Source organism: Oratosquilla oratoria, chromosome 15 (genome assembly GCF_046742065.1).
Source record: "Oratosquilla oratoria isolate Oo_2021 chromosome 15, ASM4674206v1, whole genome shotgun sequence".
Taxonomy (NCBI): domain Eukaryota; kingdom Metazoa; phylum Arthropoda; class Malacostraca; order Stomatopoda; family Squillidae; genus Oratosquilla; species Oratosquilla oratoria.
In genome coordinates, this window is record NC_134791.1 from 20,669,949 (window position 1) to 20,692,381 (window position 22,433).

Below are 22,433 nucleotides of genomic sequence, written 5' to 3' on the forward strand. Positions count from 1 at the left end.
ACCAAAGGCTTTTTTCCCCTTATAAGGGAGGTAGCCAAAAAACAAAGGCATAAAAACCACTCCCACCCATTCCATTCTCATAACACTCCACTCCCTTCCCTCTTATCTTGGCACCTCCCACATTATAAGGGAGAAAAAAGCCTTTTGGTATATGTACAATATCATTTACTTCTTTATTCAACAAATAACACAAAACCTTACCTCTTCTTCATACTGTTGAAGCATTTTAAAGGCTGCAACTTGATCTTCCTTACTGCCTTCCATCAGCCTGTCTACTTGCTCAAATAACTCAACAAACTGTTCTTTGGTCTCCCAAATCTGTTCTTCTAATTTTGCACATGCTGCTAAACTGAAATTTAAGAAGTGAGAGGATTACTTGCTGGGTATTTAGCATGACAACATCTTCAATTTGATATCACTGTTCCCATGAAGTATACTTCTAAATATACATATTTTATTCCTGTTTTTATGAATTAAGATCAACAGTAACATGATCATTAGTAACATAATTTTTATCAGTATCATGGAGAGAGGAAAAAAAAAAAAAATATATATATATATATATATATATAATTTTCATTTTTACGATAAATACAGAACAATGTCATCACAAAATGTCCTATTTCAGTGATACAATAAGCACAAAAATTACATGAAGCCAAGCCTTGTTACTGTTTTCTTAACCTGTCGAAGAGCTTATTGCACATCAACACTCAAAATACACAACCACATAAAAACAAAGATAATAATGAAATATAAATAAAACAAATAAAAAATAAGTAAGAAATTAGATAAAATTATAATAACAATAATAATAATAAAATTACGAGGAAAAAAAAAATAATAATAATAATAAAAAAAATAAATAAATAAATACAAGAAAATAATAATAATATATTCCACCACTCCTCCCATCTCGATATCTGTCCCCCTCCACAATACTTAGGTCAAAAGCAATGCAGTGAGGCACTGCACTTCAAAAAGAGGACCCAACAGCTGGAGCTGGTTTACCTCCACTGCTTCACCATATAGCAACCCTCTCCTCATCCACTGAAAATAAATTATGAAGCAGATAAAGAAAAAGAGGAAAAAGTAATTTTGTGCAGCACCACCCTTTCATGAACTCTGGGTAATGCTAAACAATTCTATTCAATTGAGAGAACCCAGTCCTGGGTGGGCTATAGATTATCATGACTGCCATGTCATAAAAGGCATCTCAATGGGACACAGCAAGAGAACTAGGATCTCCAAGTTTTTTATATTTTTCTCCCACAAAGAGCGGAAGGAGATCTTCTGCAAGCGAGGCCATAAACAACAGCTTGATCCCACAAAGAGTCAAGGCAAAATATGCTTTGACATAGTTACCTTAATAAAAGAAACTATGGCCATGATATTGCATGTGCTACATCATCTTTATCATTCATGAATCAGTTCCTAAACAATGTGCTCCTCTAAACTTTAGAACCTCATGCTCTAGATACAAAATAAAATCGTGTGGAGGAGATATAATAAAATATATATTATTTTTTTTCATTGCGAGGTGCTGAGACAAATGGGGTAGTTGAATGGGTCTTATCTGTGAATGATGCAGATATGTGTGGTTTGAACTGGCCATTCCTCTTATATGGGAGAAAGGGCCTTTATTTGGCCACCAACTTGCAACCAAACCATTGTGATTAACATCAATGGCCACATTCTTACAAAACTGATGATTGTCACAATAATTATGGGTTGTATCTCCTGTGACCATTCTCTATCTACTATATACCAAGGGCTTTTTCCCCCTGACCAGGGAGGTAGCCACAGTCAAAAGGCATATACCCACTCTCATCCACCACCCTTTCATCTTAGCTCCTCAAAGATGATGGGTTATCCCTGTATCCCGTCCACTGCCCTAGGTCAGAAGCAATGCAGCAAGACACAGCACATCCATAGCAAGGCCATTTCACTTAATCATTTCTCATACCATATATACACTAATAGTTACAAACAAGAAAATGGCTGACAATTATTCTCACCATCACCACTTAACATCAACATATACCACATCAAGAAAAAACATTAAACATTAAACATGGCATGAGAAGAAACCACTTCTAGCTGATACAAACAATCTAAAGAAAAATGTAACACACAATGACAAATTCTATTCTTGTATCATATAGGATACACCACCATCCAAACACCACAACACTAAAAAACGACATGAGAAAAAGAACAAATAAATCCCATTTTGAAATAATCTGTGAGAGTTGCACCTCACTGCATTGCTTTTAACTCTAGCAGTGTGGTAAGGGACCGAGTGATCCTTCCTCTCTGATGTTTTGAGATAGGAGAATGGTGAGCCTCCTAAAACACATCAACTTTGTTCCTCATCGCAAAAAAAAAAAAAAAAAAAAAAAAAAAAATATATATATATATATATATTATATATATTATATATATATATATGAAAAAAAAAATCAAATAATGAATCCATAAATAAATAGGAAAAAAAAACATTTATCATGGAGAATTTAGAGGCAACAGTCTAAAAGTTCTTCCTGTAGAGATCTATGGGATAGACACAAGGCCATTGCTGGTTCCTATGGGGGCTGTATGTTTCCAGCCTGTGAAACTTGAGCCAACAGTTACATATAGTAGTATGTTTACATTTATGTATATTCTCCTTCATACTTTTGAAGTCTTACCCTAAGGCATTTACACAAATCTGTGAGAGATCATTACTAATTTTACAGATCTGAAAGTAATTTATTCATGGTGCACCTTGTGTATACAAATGTTAAATATGTATCAATTTTTATCTATCTAGATACTGTAAAAATATACACTAGTGTAATTACTAATTATCTAGTTTATGAAATGCCTTTAGTCAAAGTAAACTTTATAAGCAAGGCTGAGGTGTGTATTTACAAACTTGTACATTACTGTGAACACTAACACAGAAGCTGTAAGAGGCAAAGCATTTATGACAATGATTACATAGAAGCAACAGGTTAGTCTCTAAATGTGATATCTAGATGCACAGCTACAAGAAGTTAGAGAAATACTGTGTACCGACATGGTAACATTTTACACACCACCTGTTTAGTTGAGCTATAAACTGAGACTTGCTTAGTTCTGCCTTGCGATTCATACGAAGATAGCAATATGGAGATCAAGAATCAATATTCTTGTTAAAGAGGACATCATCTCTGTGTGAAATGCAGACAAGCCTAGGTTACAATGGATCTAGAAAAGCAAGTTTTATGATACTACTTCAAACATAATCATATACTGTACGAGTTAATTAATCTGTTAATCATATTTAAATATTCCCAGTCTGGGGTATTGGTTACATGTTACTGCAAGGTTAAAATCTGCTCAGTAGCATACAGCTGATACTTTAGGGTCTATATGGGGTGCCCCTACAGACCAGAGCCACACATCATTTTGTCTGTGATAGAGGAAATCTCTATTCATAGAGAAATGATGCTACTTTATTATACTGTGACTGTCCCTCTGTTATGCTGTCCCCCCACTCTTAATACTGTCCTGTACCACTTCTCTGAATATATATTTCCTTTTTTGCCAAACCCTGTGATAGGGGAGAAAGAATACTGTCACAGAGTGTCCCCACTTGAGTTGTAAAAGGCAATGAAAATGCAGTGGGAATAGGACTAGGCATCCTACTCTCTGTAGCCCCAAAAGGGACATAAATACATACATACACACACACACACACACATATTTATATTATATACAGGGGGGGGGGGATAGGACTAGGCATCCTACTTGCTGTTGCCCTAAAAGGGACATGAAAAAGGCATAAGAGGGTCTGGGAGGAGTTTTCCAACCAGAACCCTAAGGTTTGGGTCTTTTAACGAGTGTGGTACAAATGAGAGTAAAAGGGAAGAGATAGGCAGTATCTTTGTGAGAAGATAGATTTGTTGGCATTAATTGAAACTAAGTTGAAATGGAGGGGTGGTTTTAAGTTTGGAGGTGTAGTGGGGAGGGTGTCAGGAATGAAGAGAGGATGAGGGAGAGAAAGGGCAGCTATACTAGTATGTGAAGAGATAGGTATGCGTGTGGTGGAGTGGATGGAGGTTTCTTCAAGGTTAATGTGGATGAAGGTGAAATTGGCAAGGGAGATGTGGGTCTTTGTACATGCATATGGGCCTGGTGGTGAGAAGAATGAAGAGGAAAGGGAGGCTTTCTGAATATATTTAAACGAGTACATAGAGGGTTTAGGAAGAAATGTCAATGTAGTGGTATTGGGAGATCTCAATGTTAGGGTAAGAGATAAACCAATAGACAGAGTGGTTGGGAAGTGTGGAGTGCCAGGAAAAAATCATAGTGAAGAATGATGATGTGTCCAGAGAGTTGATGATAGCTAACACAGTGTTTAGGAAAAAAGTCAAGCATAAGTACACATGGGAGAGGGTGGTGGATAGATGGGTAGTAGATAGGGCTTTAATGGACTATATAGTGGCAACCAGGACAGGAGTAGGAAGAGTTCTGGATGTATATGTTCTTTGGAGAGTGGTGGAATATCTCACAGTCTTCTCTTTTTCTGCATGAGGGGATGGAGAGGGGGTGGGTGTTGCCAATTAAACAAAGTGGCCTTGCTGTGTCTTGCTGTGGATGTGCTGTGTCTTGCTGCATTGCTTCTGACCCAGGGCAGTGGGCAGGATGCAGGGATGATCAGTCATCCAGGAGGAGCCAAGAGGGAAAGAGGGGTGGTGAATAGGAGTGGAGTATGTGGGGATGAAATGGATGGGAGTGGATTTATGACTTTTGCTACCTCCCTTTTAAGGAGGAAAAAGCCCTTGGAATATGTATATTCCAGGAGGTGCTAAGATAAGAGGGAGGGTGGAGGGGTGTGAAGTGTATTTTGGGATGGAATGGGTGGGAATGATTTTATGCCTTTTTCTTTTTAGCTACCTCCCTTGAAATGGGGAAAAAGCCTTGGTATATGTATGTATATTCAAATGATGTAAAAGGATGAAATCTAGTAAAGCTGTGAATTAATAGTTAAGAAAAGTATATATACATGGAACCAATGAAAAGACACAGATGTCAGAACCATTTTCCTACCACCCATCTTCAAACTTATTAGGCTTTGTTGTGGAAGAACTGTGCCTTACAAAGAACATTGGAACCTAAGAATGAAGGAGACTGCAAAAGACCATAAGGCTTACACTAGGCAGTTCCATGTCCATTACCACCTATTATCCCCATCCATAAAGTTATCTAACCTTCTCTTAAAATAACCAATATTTCCAGCACTCACTACATGGTTGCTAAGTCTATTCCATTCCTTAATCACTCTACTGGTAAACCAGTTCTTGCTTATTTCCTTCTTAAATATACATTTGTCCAATTTAAATCCATTACCGAGTCCTGCCTGCCCCGTTTGCATCACCCTTGTTAAACTCCTTGACCCATTTGAATACCTCTATCTGATCACCCTGCTCTCTGTCTTTACTGAGGGAGCAAGTTAAGGTGCCTAAGCCTATCTCCATAAAGTAAATTTCTGATTGTGACCCAAATAACATCTATTCACCCATCTCTTCCATCTCAGCACCTCAGGGATGAAGGGTCACCCTATCCGCCAGCACATGACTTGGGTCAAAAACAATGCACCTATGCACAATTCACTACAGCAAGGCCCCATTGCTTTGCTGCATAGTAATCATCTTCCGATCCACTCAAAATTGATCATAAAGCAGGCCAGAAGAACATCTCTTCTAGCCACATCAACCCTACATCAATTCACAATCTCCCTCTATTCACTCATTTCTTTTACACTTTCTTCAAGAGAGACCTGTGTCAACAGACTGATTGCTCCCTTACACCCAATTTAATTGTATATGAATATATCAAGCTATTTGGTCCAATTTTGGCATTTTACATCCTCCAGTGAATTCACACAATTTTCTTTCACTGTTCAAAATATGTTACCATATCAAAAAACATCAGAACCAGAAATAATCAAAGATCACTCAATCCATTGCCCCTGGTCTCTCTTGCAGATGACCTACAGCCTTCAGGTAACCAGCAATAGAATAACCAAAGAACCATCCAATAGTAAAATTGAATGGCCAAATCCTTTCATTGGAAATAAACTAAAATCTTGGACCTAACTTTTGATACATGCATGCCATTAACTTGTATATCAAGGGCCTGGCAGTAAAAACCAACACAAAAGTAAACATACTAATATCAGCAGCAAATATGTGCTTTGGGCAGCAGAAGGAAAGTAGTCTCAGTCTGCAATTTCTTAGAACCACACTCGACTAAGGATTCAAAGGGCATATGCCCATGCTTCATTCTCCATTAACAGTTCACTATCATATGGGCTAACCCAGTCAATTTTGCCAGTTACCTGGGAGCTACGAGTCTTCTGCAAGAGATCTGGAGCAATGGACTGATTCAGTGATCACTATAATAAATGGTAAACACTCCACTTTTGGCACTCACATTTTCAGGCCTAGCAATCCACAGTTTATAATTTTTTCTCTATTTTTTTGGAGTTTCATATGCCATAGAATATGGTGCTCCATTACCCTCATAAAAGTTGGGGAGAGCTATAAACAATTCACATCATAAATACAAAAGTTTCTTGGTAAAAAATCAAGGGTCAACTTATACTCCAATAAATACAGTACCTGTTAGTCACTGAAGTATATTTTGATAGAATCTCCTTACAAAATATATCTCACAATAAATGAAATGTAATTGGTTTCACTCCTGTTTTACCTTTCTTCCTCTGAAGACAAGTCGAAAAAGACGTCTTCATCTTCATCTGGCGAGAAATAATCAGTGTCGTTAGCTGTCTTTGTGCTTTCATTGTCTGTGTCTAAAGCTGTGTAATAAGTTCCACTTGCCGAGCTAAATGTAACTCTCTTACTCAGCCTTGAAGATCTTGAGCTGACAGAAACGGTTTCAATGTCTTCACACCGAGATTCAGTACATTCTATATCTGCCAAGGATTTAAAAAACATATCTCAATATTTCTAACCATTTTATGTATGGATAGATATAGCCACTGAAAAGCTCACAAATATCATTTATCTATTCAGTAAGGGCTTTTTCCTTCTCATAAGGGAGGTATACTAAGGGTAAAACATCATATCGCAAACGGTTGGAGGAAAAATATAACTCACATCTCGCACTTGAGATAACCTCCCTAATTAAAATGAGACAAAATAAAAAAGAGAAATCTATCATATAAAGCATATTAGTAGCCCTTTCCCCCTTACAACGGAGTTGAGTCAAAGCACTCATCTTTTTCATAGATTGATGGGTGAATGTTCTATCAGAACAAGAAAAAAGAACAGCTACAGCATCTAAATATGACAATGAGAAATATACAGGATCCTCATATGTAAAAAAAAAAAAAAAAAAAAAAAAAAAAAAAAAAAAAAAAAAAAAAAAAAAAAAAAAAAAAAAAAAAAAAAAAAAAAAAAAAAAAAAAAAAAAAAAAAATCAATCCATCAATCCATTGCCCCAGTCATTCTTGCAGTCATGTCAATACAATTCTTGGGGGGTGGGGAGGTATTTCTTGGCAGAACTATTTAAATATTTAAATCAATCTGTTGCCCTTGGTCTCTCTTGCAGAAGACCCACTGCCTTCACAAAACTGGCAACAGCTCCTGGGCAGGACCATGAGTCACATAGGGAAGAGATGTTGTGTTCTTGTCTGAGGATTGTTAGTGTGGAGCATTGCTATATGAGATGTTCTGTGTCTTTTGTGTGGTGGTTGCATCTGGGGCAATTTGAATCTGAGGCCAGGCCTATTCTGTGTTGGTATGATTTTAATGCCAGATAATGTCTAGAGCACAGGTGTCCCAGTGTGGTTCTTGTCTTGTGGGGGGGGGGGGTTTCCCTGTGGGAATTATATCTGGCGGTTGTTGTTGGAGTATTGAGTTTGGCAGTCTTTCCTGAAGGGCTTGTTCAGTTATCTGGGTGCGAATATGTTTCTGTGTAGATGTTTTGGGTGGTAGGCTGTGGTAGATGTTTGAATAACATGCTGCTGATGATTTTTTTTTTTTTTTTTATTCTGTTGGTGGTGCTTGCGAGATGTAGCATGAAAGGTGTGTGTTATTTAGGGGTCTGGCATAGATGTTCTATTGGAAGGATTTTGGTTTATGAATGTAGGACAATGGCTGGATGGATCAATTGAAAACATTCAAACAACTCCATAACACTAACTCATGCGAGTCATGCTATTATATATATTCGACATATTTGAGAATTTCTGTTAAAATATGGCTTACCTTCATTACTTGATTCTTGCACTCCTTGGGCAAGAGCTACAGGAGAGTAAATTACAGTTACATGTAAAATATTGTATAACGAAGTACTTTCATTACAAACCCACCACATTACTATAAAATCAATTAGATTAGCTACTAAAATCAAGATCATGAGACAAAGTAATAACAATGTCATTACTGATTTCATTCTATGTATATTTGACTTGTACATGCCATATAGCGAGTGCAATGGGACCAATGATGGGTACATGCTTGTGGTGGTCCTCCAAGATAGAGAACAGAGCTGCCCATTTTCAAATTCTGTTATCCCCTCACCTCCATTAAGAGGTGCAGCCCTGAGGGGCTGACACTGTCTCCTGACTGGGTCCAAAATCTCTCTATTAACTTAAAGTGCTGTATATTTCTTAAACCTTTTCACACAAGAGTTAACAAGAAGTGCTTCCATAGAGGTCTGTGGAAAGGTCCAAGGACCACTGCCAGCTACTGTGGGTCTGCAAGTTTCCAGTCAGCAAAACTCAAGGCAACTATTGATCTATATACCAAAAAGCCTCTTCCCCCACATAAGGGAGGTAACTAGCCAAGACACATACTAACCAATCCCACACCCATTTACTTCCCTATTATTGTAACTTCTTGTGGACAAAGGGTCATCCCTGTCTCTCACCCAATGCCCAGTCAAGTAGCACTACAGCAAGACACAGCACATTCACAGCAGAACTTGACAGCCTGAGCTGCTTTATCCCACTGCTTCATTTACATGATGACCCTACCTCATCAACACCTCATGCATAAATAGAGAAGACCAGGAGAAATCTCTCTGGGCTACATCAATCTATTGTCCATTCACAACCATATTGCACTTGTATTTACCTCTTACCTGCTCAACAGACATTTCCTTTGTGCCCAAGGCCCTCTTCATCCCATCCATCCATCTATCTCATTCTTGGTTTTTCCCAAGTTCACTCTGTCCACCTCTACCTTCCATATTTTTTGCTAATCCTTCCTCATTCATTCTTTCCATATACCTAAACCATCCTAGTATTCTTTTGTCAACCCTATATACCAGCCCCCTCCCCACTCTATGCCTCATCTCATTTCTCACTCTATCCATCTTTGTAACCCTAACTATATTTCTCAAACACTTCTTCTTGCATTTAAATTTCTCCTTTCTACCAACCTTACAATACAAGTCTGTCCCCCCCATACAGTGTCATAGGCACAACCACTCCTTATATAATCTCTTTGCATTCATCATTTGATACCTATTTATGGTGCTTTTCATTCTCCAAAGATATTTGATTCTCTCACACTACAACTTACCTCCACCAATACTCCTACATGTACATACATACATACATATACCAAGGCTTTTTTCCCCATTACCAGGGGGGTAGCCAAAAAGGACAAGGCACAAAAACATTCCCACCCATTTCATCCCCGAAAACACTCCACACCCCTCCACCCTTCCTCCCATGTGACCATAAATAATTGAAACTATCCACTTTTTTTACTCTCACCCAATACCACCCTCACCCCTTGTACATTTCATCACCTTACTTTTACCCACATTTACTTTCAATTTCCTCTTATCTCATACTTTCCTGAACTCCATCTGTAAGTGCCTTAGACCCTCCTCTGACCCACCCACAAGCACAATGTTATCAGCAAATAACAATTGGGTCATTTCCCACTTCTCACCACTCAATAGCCATCTCTAATCCCCTACCCATCACTCCCAATTACCTCACAAGAACAAATTAAGAAAGACTACATGTCTAATGGGTGTGAAGAAACAGTTTTACATACATACATATACCAAGGCTTTTTCCCCCTTACCAGGGAGGTACCCAAAAAGAAAAAGGCATAAAATCATTCCCACCCATTCCATCCCTGAATACACTCCACACCCCTCCACCCTCCCTCCCATCTGAGCACCTCCTGAATGACGGGTCATCCCTGCACCTTGTCCACTGCCCTGGGTCAGAAGCAGTGTCGCAAGACACAGCACATCCACAGCAAGGCCGCTTCATTAAATCGGCGACCCCCCCTCACAGTCCCTCCATTGCATAAAAGGAGAGGACGGGGAGAAATCCCTTCGGGCTGCGTCAAAATTTGCTCACACATACTACCTCACCCCCCATCCCCCCGCCCATTCCACCTCATGCAATCACAACATCATCCATATACAACCATTCTCCATTCACCCGTCTTCTGTTCTCTCCCGTCCTTCCTCAACAGACATTCCCCTCTTCCCCCCATCCATCCACCTCATCCTAGGACGCCCCCTCATGTTCACTCCCTCCACATCTGCCTTCCATACCTCTTTTACTAGTCTTTCTTTACTCATTCTTTCCATGTGTCCAAACCATCCTAATATTCTTTCATCAACCCTATCTCCCAGCTCCTTTTCCACCCCTGTTCTCCTCCTCATTTCTCACTCTATCTAGCCTAGTAACCCCCATTATACTTCTCAGACACCTCATCTCAAACACATTCAAACTCCTTCTCTATATTCCATGTTTCTGCTCCATACAGTGCTGTTGGCACAATCACTCCTTCATATAGTCTCCTCTTAGCATCCATTCCCAAATATCTATTCCTCATTACACTCTCAATCTACATTCTACCTCCACTTTCACTCCACCTTTCCCTGCCACATTTGCACCCAAGTATCTAAAACTATCCACTTCCTCCAGTCGCTCTCCCTTAATGCTCACTTCCAGTCTACTGCCACTTTCACCCCTTGTACATCTCATCACCTTACTTTTACCCACATTTATCTTTAGCTTTCCTCTATCACATACTCTCCCAAACTCTGCCACCAACTTCCTCAATCCCTCCTCCGATCCTGCCACAAGTGCAGTGTCGTCCGCAAAGAACAGCTGGCTCACCTCCCACTTTTCTCCATTTTCTTTAACCATCTCCAATCCCTTGCCCACTACCCTTGCATTTACCTCTCACACCACCCCATCCATGTATAAGTTGAACAGCCAGGGCGACATTACGCATCCTTGACGAAGTCCCACCTTTACCTCGAACCACTCACTCTCTCCATTTCTAATCCTGACACAAGCTCTACTATTCTCATAAAAACTCTTGACAGCTCCCAGAAGCTTTCCTCTTATCCCGTATATCTGCATAACCTCCCACAGTGCCTTCCTGTCTACCCTATCATAAGCCTTTTCCAGATCCATAAAAGCCCAAAAAACATCCTTCCCCTTTCCTATAGCTTTTTCACATATCTGTCTTACCACAAAGATCTGATCTACACAACCTCTACCTGTCCTAAATCCACAATGTTCCTCACCAATTACTCCCTCTGTTCCTCTCCTGATCCTCTCAGTCAAGATCCTCCCATAAGCCTTCCCAACTACACTTAACAAGCTAATCCCTCTGAAACTACTACATTCACACTTATCCCCTTTTCCCTTGTAAAGAGGAACTATACAGGCACTCCTCCAGTCTTCCGGCACTCTACCCTCTCTCCAGCAAACATTAAATAACCTCACCAACCAGTCCACCATCACTGTACCTCCCTTTTTCAGACATTCTGCATGGCATCCATCCAGACCAGGTGCCTTACCTGCTTTCATCATCTTAACAACTGCATTCACCTCATCCTTCCTTATTTCTCCTCCATTCTCCTCACTCATCACTCTCATTTTCTTCGCATTTCCCACTGCAGCTATCTTTCCTTCCCTATCCTCCTTCACATTAAGCAACTCCCTAAAATATTCTGCCCATCTTCCCCTTACTGCCTTCTCTTCCATTATCATCTCTCCATCTGCACCTTTTACCTTTTCTTCTCTACTTGATTCGCCTCCTCTTCCTCTCTTAATTTCTTTCCAAAACATCTTTTTATTACTTTCAAAATTTTCTGTCAAACTCTTACCCCATTTCACATCTGCTCTCCTCTTTGCAACCTTTACCTTTTGCTTTACTTCTCTTTTCTTTTCTTTGTACCTCTCATATGACTCCCTCATCCTATTTTGTAGCCAATCTGTGAAAGCTCGCTTCTTCTCTTCTACAACCTTCTTTGTTTCCTCATCCCACCATTCACTACCCTTTCTTCTAATTCCCCCTGTCCTTCTTGTTCCACACACCATCCTTGTACACTTTATGACTCCCTCCTTGAACCATCCCCATTCCTCCTCCACACCCAGCTCTACTCTATCCTTTACTCCCTCCCACTCCTCCTTCAGCTTCTTTCCGTACTCCTTCTCCTTTTCCTTTTCATTCAAGGAGTTCACTCTAAGAACCTCCCTACCTTTTGTCCCTTTCCTTTCTCCATCTGTCCTCCACTCTCAACTTACCTTCCACCAAAAAATGATCTGATATTCCCCCACCCTCTCCCCTTAGCACATGTACATCCTTAACTCTTCCTATCATAATCCTATTTACCACTACATAATCCATTAGTGCTCTATCTACCACCCTTCCCTCCACCACCCTCTCCCATGTGTACTTATGCTTGACTTTCTTCCGAAACACTGTATTTGCTATCATCCACTCTCTTTCTAGACACATTTCCACCATCAACTCTCCACTACGATTCTTTCCTGGAACTCCACATTTCCCAACCACTCCATCGATTGGACCATTTCCTACTCTAGCATTAAGGTCTCCCAGTACTATTACATTGACATTTCTTCCTAAATCCTCTATGCACTCATTTAGATCTATCCAAAAGGCCTCCCTTTCTTCTACACTCTTCTCACTTCTCACAGATGTATAAATACTTGGAATAGCTAAGGTGATATAGCTAAACATGATAACTGGAAATTATGGATACATACATATACCAAGGCTTTTTCCCCCTTCCAAGGGAGGTAGCCACAAAAGGAAAGGCATAAAAACACTCCCACCCATTTCATCCCTAAATACACTCCACACCCCTCCCACCCTTCCTCTCATCTGAGCACCTCCTGGATGACGGGTCATCCCTGAACCCTGCCCACCGCCCTGGGTCAGAAGCAGTGTCGCAAGACACAGTACATCCACAGCAAGGCCGCTTCATTTAATCGGCGACCCCCCCCTCTCCGTCCCCCTTTGCATATAAGGAGAGGACGGGGAGAAATCCCTTCGGGCTGCGTCAAAATTTACTCACACATACTACCCCACCCCCCACCCCCCCGCCTATTCCTCCTCATGTCGTCACAACATCATCCATATACAACCATTCTCCACTCACCTCTGTCTTCCGTCCTCTCCCTTCCTTCCTCAACAGACATTCCCCTCTTCCCCAAAGCCCCCTTCACCCCATCCATCCACCTCATCCTAGGACGTCCCCTCATGTTCACTCCCTCCACATCTGCCTTCCATACCTCTTTTACTAGTCTTTCGTCACTCATTCTTTCCATGTGTCCAAACCATCCTAATATTCTTTCATCAACCCTCTCTCCCAAATCCTTTTTCACCCCTGTTCTCCTCCTCACCTCCTCATTTCTCACTATATCTAGCCTAGTAACCCCCACCATACTTCTCAGACACCTCATCTCAAACACATTCAAACTCCTTCTCTCTTCTTCTCTTATGTTCCACGTTTCTGCCCCATACAGTGCTGTTGGCACAATCACTCCTTCATACAGTCTCCTCTTCGCATCCATTCCCAAATGTCTATTTCTCATTACACTCTTTAAACCACCAAGGCATTTACTCGCTTCTCTCAATCTACATTCTACCTCCACCTTCACTCCACCTTTTCCTGCTACACTTGCACCCAAGTATCTAAAACTATCCATTTCCTCCAGTCGCTCTCCCTTAATGTTCACTTCCAGTCTACTGCCACTTTCACCCCTTGTACATCTCATCACCTTACTTTTACCCACATTTATCTTTAGCTTTCTTCTATCACATACTCTCCCAAACTCTGCCACCAGCTTCCTCAATCCCTCCTCTGACCCTGCCACAAGCGCAGTGTCGTCCGCAAACAACAGCTGGCTCACCTCCCACTTTTCTCCATTTTCTTTAACCATCTCCAATCCCTGACTCACTACCCTAGCATTCACCTCTCGCACCACCCCATCCATGTATAAGTTGAACAGCCAGGGCGACATAACGCATCCTTGACGAAGTCCCACCTTTACTTCAAACCACTCACTCTCTCCATTTCCAATCCTAACACATGCTCTACTACTCACATAAAAACTCTTGACAGCTCCCAAAAGCTTTCCTCCTATCCCATAAATCTGCATAACCTCCCACAGTGCCTTTCTGTCTACCCTATCATAAGCCTTTTCCAGATCCATAAAAGCCCAAAAAATAGCTAAACATGATAACTGGAAATTATGGATACCAAGTATATAAATTTGAGGCTAGGTATGATAAACTGTACCTGCTTCTGACCCAGGGCAGTGGACAGGATGCAGGGATGACCCGTCATCCAGGAGGTGCCAAGATAAGAGGGAGGGAGGAGGGTGGAGGGGAGTGGAATATATAGGAAATGGAATGGGTGGGAGTGGTTTCTACTCCTTTTTCTTTTTGGCTACCCCCCGTGTAGGGGGAAAAAGCCTTTGGTATATGTATGTATGATAAACTGGAGAGTAGGAAATGGGACCTCATATATGTTGCTCCTTTCCTGTATACAATTAGTTAAATAAAATTAGGTAACAGTTGGAGCAAAAAAGACTGGGGACGGAATCTATATATTTAGATTGCAGTTTGCAATCAAGACATATAGATTCCCTGTCTCCAGTCTTTTTTGCTCCAACTGTGGTTTTCATGTGATCAACAAATGTGGTATTACAATTTTCACCAGTAAAATTAGGTAAATATAGAAGGTGAGGTTGAAAAACTTACCTGCATCATTTCTGGCTAACTCCTGTCGCAATTCTTGAATATTTGCATGTATTGTTGCTAATTCCTTGGTAAGCCTGGTCCTTTCCTTAAACGAGAAATAAAGGTATGCAATGCCAGCGCCAACCAAGACACCAGCACCAAGAGCTGTTCCCGCGACAGCCTGTGGAAAAGGATCATAAACAATTAACAATATGAAAGAGTAAAAAATAAATCTATATCAATCAAAAGATAAAGAAGTAACAACTGAGCATTAAGATAACAAATTTCTTTTCTTCATGAGAACTACATGAATACATATGGTAATGCCATCAAACCAATTTGCAATCTCCTAATACTGTATTCTATTGTAAGTAGCTACATGTGATTTCTTAAGTAACTTCTACATCTACTGCAGACATTAAATATACAAAACTACATCAATAAAATTCAAACTCACTTGAGGACTTACTGAGACACTGATGGAAGGAACCTTTACCATGTTGAGATTTGTTAATTAGGCTCCATCATGTCCAAATTACCTGTAATAGATGTCTCTTAGTTCAAATGATCTACATAAACTATGAAATTCATTATCTATATACCTGTAATAGAGGTCTTTTAGTTCAAATGATCCACATAAACCATGAAATTAGCTATCTATATGTCTATATACCTGTAATAGAGGTTTCTTAGTTGAAATGATCTACATAAACCATGAAATTAGCTATCTATATATCTACATACCATGAGCTCTCCCCCCCACCCCTTATAAGGTGGGGGTAGCCAAGCAAAGGCATGTACCTATTCTCACCCATTCCACTCCCCTCCACCACCCTTTCCCGCCCTCTCATCTTAGCTCCTCACGGATGATGGGTCATCCCAGTATCTCACCCACTGCTCTGGGTCAGAACTGTAGTAATCCATCTTTATTTGTGAATTCTTTCTGACAAGATTAATTCTTACTTCAATTTTCACCGACTGAAAATCTACAATTTGACAGAAGCTGGCAACAGTCCACAGGCTCTCCCATAGATTTTCGTGGGAAGAAACTTGGGAAAGTTGCCTGTGTTGTACGAGTATTAAGATGGTACTGTTTCTATGTTCCTGTCTTACAGTAGTAATAGGAAGGAAGCAGTTGACATCTGTCAGCTTTCAACAAGTGAATAGGTTGAAGAAATACAGGTGAAGATGAAAGAGTTTGGGGTCAGTCCAGAGACTGTCATGCACCTCTAGGTGAACATGAGAAGGGGTTGACAAATTTAAAAAAAGGACAGTAAGGAGACAACTTACTCTGCTATTCATCTTGCAAGATCACAAGCAGGTACTCATCATTGGTCTCTGAACCCCTTTTATTACTGGTAAAACAAAGGATTGAGGAAGTTGGTGGCAGAGTTTGGGAGAGTATGTGATAGAAGAAAGCTAAAGATAAATGTGGGTAAAAGTAAGGTGATGAGATGTACAAGGGGTGAAAGTGGCAGTAGACTGGAAGTGAGCATTAAGGAGAGCGACTGGAGGAAGTGGATAGTTTTAGATACTTGGGTGCAAATGTGGCAGGAAAAGGTGGAGTGAAGGTGGAGGTAGAATGTAGATTGAGAGAAGCGAGTAAATGCCTTGGTGGATTAAAGAGTGTAATGAGGAATAGACATTTGGGAATGGATGCTAAGAGGAGACTGTATGAAGGAGTGATTGTGCCAACAGCACTGTATGGGGCAGAAACATGAAACATAAGAGAAGAAGAGAGAAGGAGTTTGAATGTGTTTGAGATGAGGTGTCTGAGAAGTATGATGGGGGTTACTAGGCTAGATAGAGTGAGAAATGAGGAGGTGAGGAGGAGAACAGGGGTGGAAAAGGAGCTGGGAGATAGGGTTGATGAAAGATTATTAGGATGGTTTGAACACATGGAAAGAATGAGTGAAGAAAGATTAGTAAAAGAGGTATGGAAGGTAGATGTGGAGGGAGTGAACATGAGGGGACGTCCTAGGATGAGGTGGATGGATGAGGTGGATGGATGGGGTGAAGGGGGCTTTGGGGAAGAGGGGAATGTCTGTTGAGGAAGGACAGGAGAGGACAGAAGACAGGGGTGAATGGAGAATGGTTGTATATGGATGATGTTGTGATTGCATGAGGTGGAATGGGCGGGGGGTGGGGGGTGAGGTAGTATGTGTGAGCAAAAGTTGACGCAGCCCGAAGGGATTTCTCCCCGTCCTCTCCTTTTATGCAATGGGGGGTCACTGATTTAATGAAGCGGTCTTGCTGTGGATGTGCTGTGTCTTGCGACACTGCTTCTGACCCAGGGCAGTGGACAAGGTGCAGGGATGACCCGTCACCCAGGAGGTGCTCAGATAAGAGGGAGGGTGGAGGGGTGTGGAGTGTATTCAGGGATGGAATGGGTGGAAATGATTTTATGCCTTTCCCTTTTTGGCTACCTTCCTTGTAAGGGGGAAGAAGCCTTGATATATGTATGTATGTATGTATGTATGTATGTATGTAAAACAAAGTAAGGATCTTGGGTGTAAAATATCTCAAATAAAGCAGAAAAATGACCAAGTAGAAACACTAAACATGAGACAATAATTGTTGCATGAAATTTCACATATTGCAAATAGAACTAGGTAAATATAATGGGTGGCAATGTTTCTTAGGCCCCCCTACAGATCTCTCTGAGAAGAAACAAAGGCCTTTTTTGGTGTCACAGTATTGTGAGATTATTTCTATGTCACTGGTTTAGACTAAGATGGGGGTTGGAAGTCACTGGTCATCTCTTCATATGTGGAGAAGGTGAAGAGAATTCACCAGGAGGTGCATTGATGCAGCCAAAGCTGTCACCTTTGTCCTATACACCTGGGGCCGTATACACAAAACTTTTTTGTTAGCCTTAACAATCTCTGCTAGCTAACAGAAAACCACTAAAAGTTATACACCAATGCTTAACTAACAAATGTTAGCTAGCAAACAGTTGTTTGTCAAGTCCCGCTAAACAGTGCTGAAGTTAGCAGCTTATGAACATGTAAATGGACGTTTTATTAAAAATTGCACACATAAAACAGTGTTATTAATGCAGTTGTTCAGAATTTATTAATAGAGTATCATGATAGCACATAGATATCGTATGTATGGTTTTTTAGGAGTACTTATCAACCAACGACAGATATTTTTGGACAAAGGCGCATTGTACAGACGGCCGTTCCACATTCAAATCTTCTGACAGAAGACTCAACAATTATTTCAGAGGATATAGACATGGCAGAAGAATCACAGAAAAAGAAAAGGAAGCCAAACTGGTCACAAGAGGAAACACTCCTCTTGGTCAACGTGATTATGGAGAAAAAATAATTATAAATGGGCGATTCAAGCCAAGTTTAAACCACAAGGACAAGAGGGAGGCATGGCAAAGCACTTTGATGCTGTGGTATCGTTTTCTGTTTACATATAAATGTTCATCGACACTTGGAGCCACAATTCTAATGTTTGTGCCATCTATGGTACCCACAACACCGGGAAACCTTCAGTCTTCCATGAACTCTGCTTGTTTTACTTGCACTTCTTGGCGAGTCAATGGGAATTTTACAAATTGAGTTACAATATCTGGTAATGATAGTGCATCAATTGTTTGAGTAATGACACGGCTGATTGTTGCTTGCGAGGTCCCAAAGTCGTCACTACTGCATTTTACCTGTGGCTAAATATCATAGGGTAATTGCCACCTTCGTCTCAGGACTCAGAGGTCGATTCTGTTCTATTCGGGATTGAAGTTTGTCCCTCACTAAATCAGCCATTGTTATTATACCAGCATGGTTCATTCTGAAGCGTTTGATGAGTTCGTCGTCATTGTACTCGTTAAATATGTCCCGTTGCTGTCGATAAACTCGCTGTCGTCTTTGTAGTTGTTGTTGCTCCACCATCTTCTCTACTAACAGGAATTTGTTAAGAGCTTAATAGTCCTCCACAGCACTTTTACCTTAACAGTACTTTTAAGGCCCTAACAAGTTTTCTGTATCCACTGTTAGTGCTTAACAGCTAAATGTTAGCCTTAACAGGAATTTGTTACCCTTAACAGCTATTTGTTAGTGCTAGCAAGTTTTGTGTATACGGCCCCTGGACAGCTGGGGCATGTAACACTCACTGCTGGGAATCAGTGAGATGTGTTGGGGACTTGAAGCTATGATTAGGAAGATGTAAGACCAGCATGCTTACAACTGCATCACAAGCAGAGGTGAAAGAAATACACATTACAGTCGACAATGAGATCTCAGGCCTGGTCAGAAGACCAGTACCAGCCCTTTAGGGCTGCATCTTCATAGAAAAGTAAAGGTGTTGGTGGGATTTGAAGGGAGGTAGCAGGGAGAAGAGTCTCTCTAATGTCCATAATTTTCAACCACCTGCCACAGGTTCTTGCTAAATATCTAGTAAAAAAACACTAGAATTATCCACCAGAAGGAGACACTTTAAAAGTTTGCATCATCCAATATTTATACTATTAGCAATAGGAAGGAGATGAAGAAGAATGGATGAAAAAATGACAAGCAAAAAAGTAAAGAAAGCAGATGTGGATGAAATGAACTTGAAGAGATGACAACAGGATGGTTGCATAGCTGGGGTGAAAGTAACTTTGGGTACAAGGAGAATGTCAAGTACAGAAGAGAGAGAGAGATAGACATGTGTGAGTGAAAAGTGGTTGCAAACGGATAATAAACTGATGCGGCTCAAAAGGATTTCTTCTTGTCTACTCTAAATTTTGGGGTGGATCATCTTCTAATGAAGTAGTGGGGGTAAACCAGCTTCAGCTGACAGGCCCTGCTGTGAAGGTTCTGTGTCCTGTTGCATTCCTTCTCAACCTACCAGTGGCCAGAGGACATAGATGATCCTTCATCAATAAGGAGTTAGGATAAATGGGACAATAAATGGATGTGGGATGGGTGAAGGATGGGTGTATGAAAGGCAGGGCCACCTACCCTATAGGGAGAAAAGGGTCTTTTGATGTACATATGCATGTATTTATACATGATACTTTTTCCTTGTATCCATGCAAGCACAGGAATACCTCACTATACCCCTGAGTGCAATAAAGGAAGTAAAACAAATGTTGAGTGTATGTGAAAGCCCCAGGAGGCAAAAACTGAGGAGGGGGTTGACAGGATCCTTGAACACAGCCCCCTATTTACATGTAAAACCCACCTCGATTTACAAATTTTCGCATTGTGACCAGTCAGCTGGGAACAACTCTGTTGTATAGAGAGGTATTCCTGTATTTTCACTTTGAGAGCAAAATTTTCTATAAAGTTTATTTTCAACACAAAACTGCTGAAAAATAATATTAGCCCCAATGTTTATTGAAACATATGAAACATCTAATGGGAAGGGCTGAGTGAAGTCACCCAAAAGACACCAATACAGTGACAGTATATTAAACTTCCTAGAATATGAAAAAATTACCAAGAACATAGTTGTCTTTGGGTCAATCAGTGTCCCTAAACATGTAGTTTCAACCTTGTGGCTTTGTAGTAATCCATATTAGTAGCATGCTTTGCAGGGAAGAATGTTAAAAATTTACCCAATGGGCGGGGAGCTCCCAACAGTATAACAGGTAGTTGAATTAGCTACAGTCCCACTCAAAAGAATCCACCCCTTCCAGTCCTAAACCCATCAAACGAAGTTACTAACACCCTATTTCACCACCAGATGTTCAAATTATATTAGTCTGAATGTACATGAGATTATTGGTAATACACTTTGCAGTGTTTAACACCAGAGGGGCAGGTGAGCAAATTAAGGTAATACTATAAATTGTATCCCCCCCAGCTAAGAGGATTGTTAGGTTAGGTGAATAATTTTTTTTCAATGGGATTATTACTTTATGACGATTGAAGTGAGGAGGGGTGTGGGAGATTAAACATATTAAAATCCATTTGAATCTTATAAAGGCCTACATAACAAATTGGTTTTATGAAGAAAAAAAAACCTAAAGTACGGATTCATTACTTTAAACTTCAGACTAGCATCTCTACAATTATCTTTACTTTATGCATGGTTTTCCACATGCAGTAGATAATGGACTGGTATATTCTGTTACCTGCTAGAAAATGCAACTGAACCACACAGACCGAATATGGTTCACAAATTGGATAAACAGGATTCATGTAAAATGAGCATACATTTTCGTCAACAACATTCCAAGCCTATATTTAGTAGTGAAACACAATCCTTAGGCCTACACTCGAAATTCTCCATGTATACCTTATACAGTCACTAATATACAACCATATTTCAGATCTACAAATTCATAATATATTTGAAAGTCTGATATTCATTAATGTGCGTTTGCAGACATATATTTGTAACAATACATGTATTAATAAGCTGCTTACCTTCTTCTCTTTGCACTGCCACTGGCAGGGTTTTTCTTGCAGCAGACAGTTTTTCTATCTTAAAAACACTCTGGAACTAAATTAACATAATAACATTAAGAATATATGACTACTGGCAGCAGTTCTTCACATAATTTTCCAGCTCCGCCCAGCAGACCTGGGTCACGTATTTTGCACAACCGCCGATATGTTGATAACAGCTGCGAACTGTAATCAGCTGTTCGTTGTCAATACTCAAATAGTAAACTTGGGTTGCCTGAAAGTATATTTTGGGCTTCAACTGTTCAGACTAGGCAGATGGTAGTTGTGAATGAAAAGATACTCGCGTTGAGTGGATAAGACCTATATTACGTTTGCGTTGGTGTCGACTTTCTAATCAAATAATTATGCGGCGTCTTCAGCTTTTTTTGACTACCGCTAACCTTCAAATACATAATTTGATAAAATTTCAGTATATAAATTTGTAAGAAACATTTATATTGTTATACTAAAAATAAACAATGACTTGAAGTTAATTATTATTTCCAGACACCCGCCCGGAAACGGGTTAAAAGAAAAAGTACATATATATTGACATAGTATATAACAACTTTCAAAATCATCGGTGAATCTCAACTTCTCATCTACTATATATTTCATTTTCATAATCATAGATATGTATATGTATATATATATATATATATATATATATATATATATATATATATATATATATATATATATATATATATATATATATATATATACACATGTCTTGCTGCATTGCATTTGACCCAGGGTAGTTGGGGGATGCAGGGATGACCCGTCATCCACGAGGAGCTGAGATTGAAGGGATGGAAAGGGTAGTGGAGGGGAGTGAAATGGGGGGGGATAGGTACGTGCCTCTGACTTAGCTACCCCCCTTATAAGGGGGGAAAATCTCTTGGTATATATATATATATATATATATATATATATATATATATATATATACATATATATTATATATATATATATATATATATATATAATATATACACATATGCCAAAG

At 40.0% G+C, this 22,433-nt stretch overlaps 1 protein-coding gene across 9 annotated transcripts in view; it reads right to left on the reverse strand.

Moving 5' to 3' along the window:
• The window catches only part of LOC143033346 (regulator of microtubule dynamics protein 1-like), a 43,109-nt gene extending 21,324 nt beyond the window's left edge, over positions 1-21,785 (reverse strand). For 4 of the 9 annotated variants that reach the window (XR_012967174.1, XR_012967172.1, XR_012967173.1 and 1 more), the window contains exons 1-6: positions 21,404-21,785; positions 15,496-15,577; positions 15,060-15,219; positions 8,262-8,297; positions 6,742-6,964; positions 202-349 (exon numbers count right to left, since the gene is read on the reverse strand). Coding sequence is in view for 3 of the 9 variants with exons in the window: in XM_076198671.1 (XP_076054786.1) it covers positions 202-349; positions 6,742-6,964; positions 8,262-8,297; positions 15,060-15,219; positions 15,496-15,537 (609 nt within the window). In the remaining 6 variants the exon portion in view is untranslated. The remainder of the gene's footprint in view (positions 1-201; positions 350-6,741; positions 6,965-8,261; positions 8,298-15,059; positions 15,220-15,495; positions 15,578-21,403) is intronic. The other 5 variants (XR_012967169.1, XR_012967170.1, XM_076198671.1 and 2 more) reach the window with 3 other exon arrangements.
• Between the last annotated feature and the right edge of the window lie 648 nt (positions 21,786-22,433).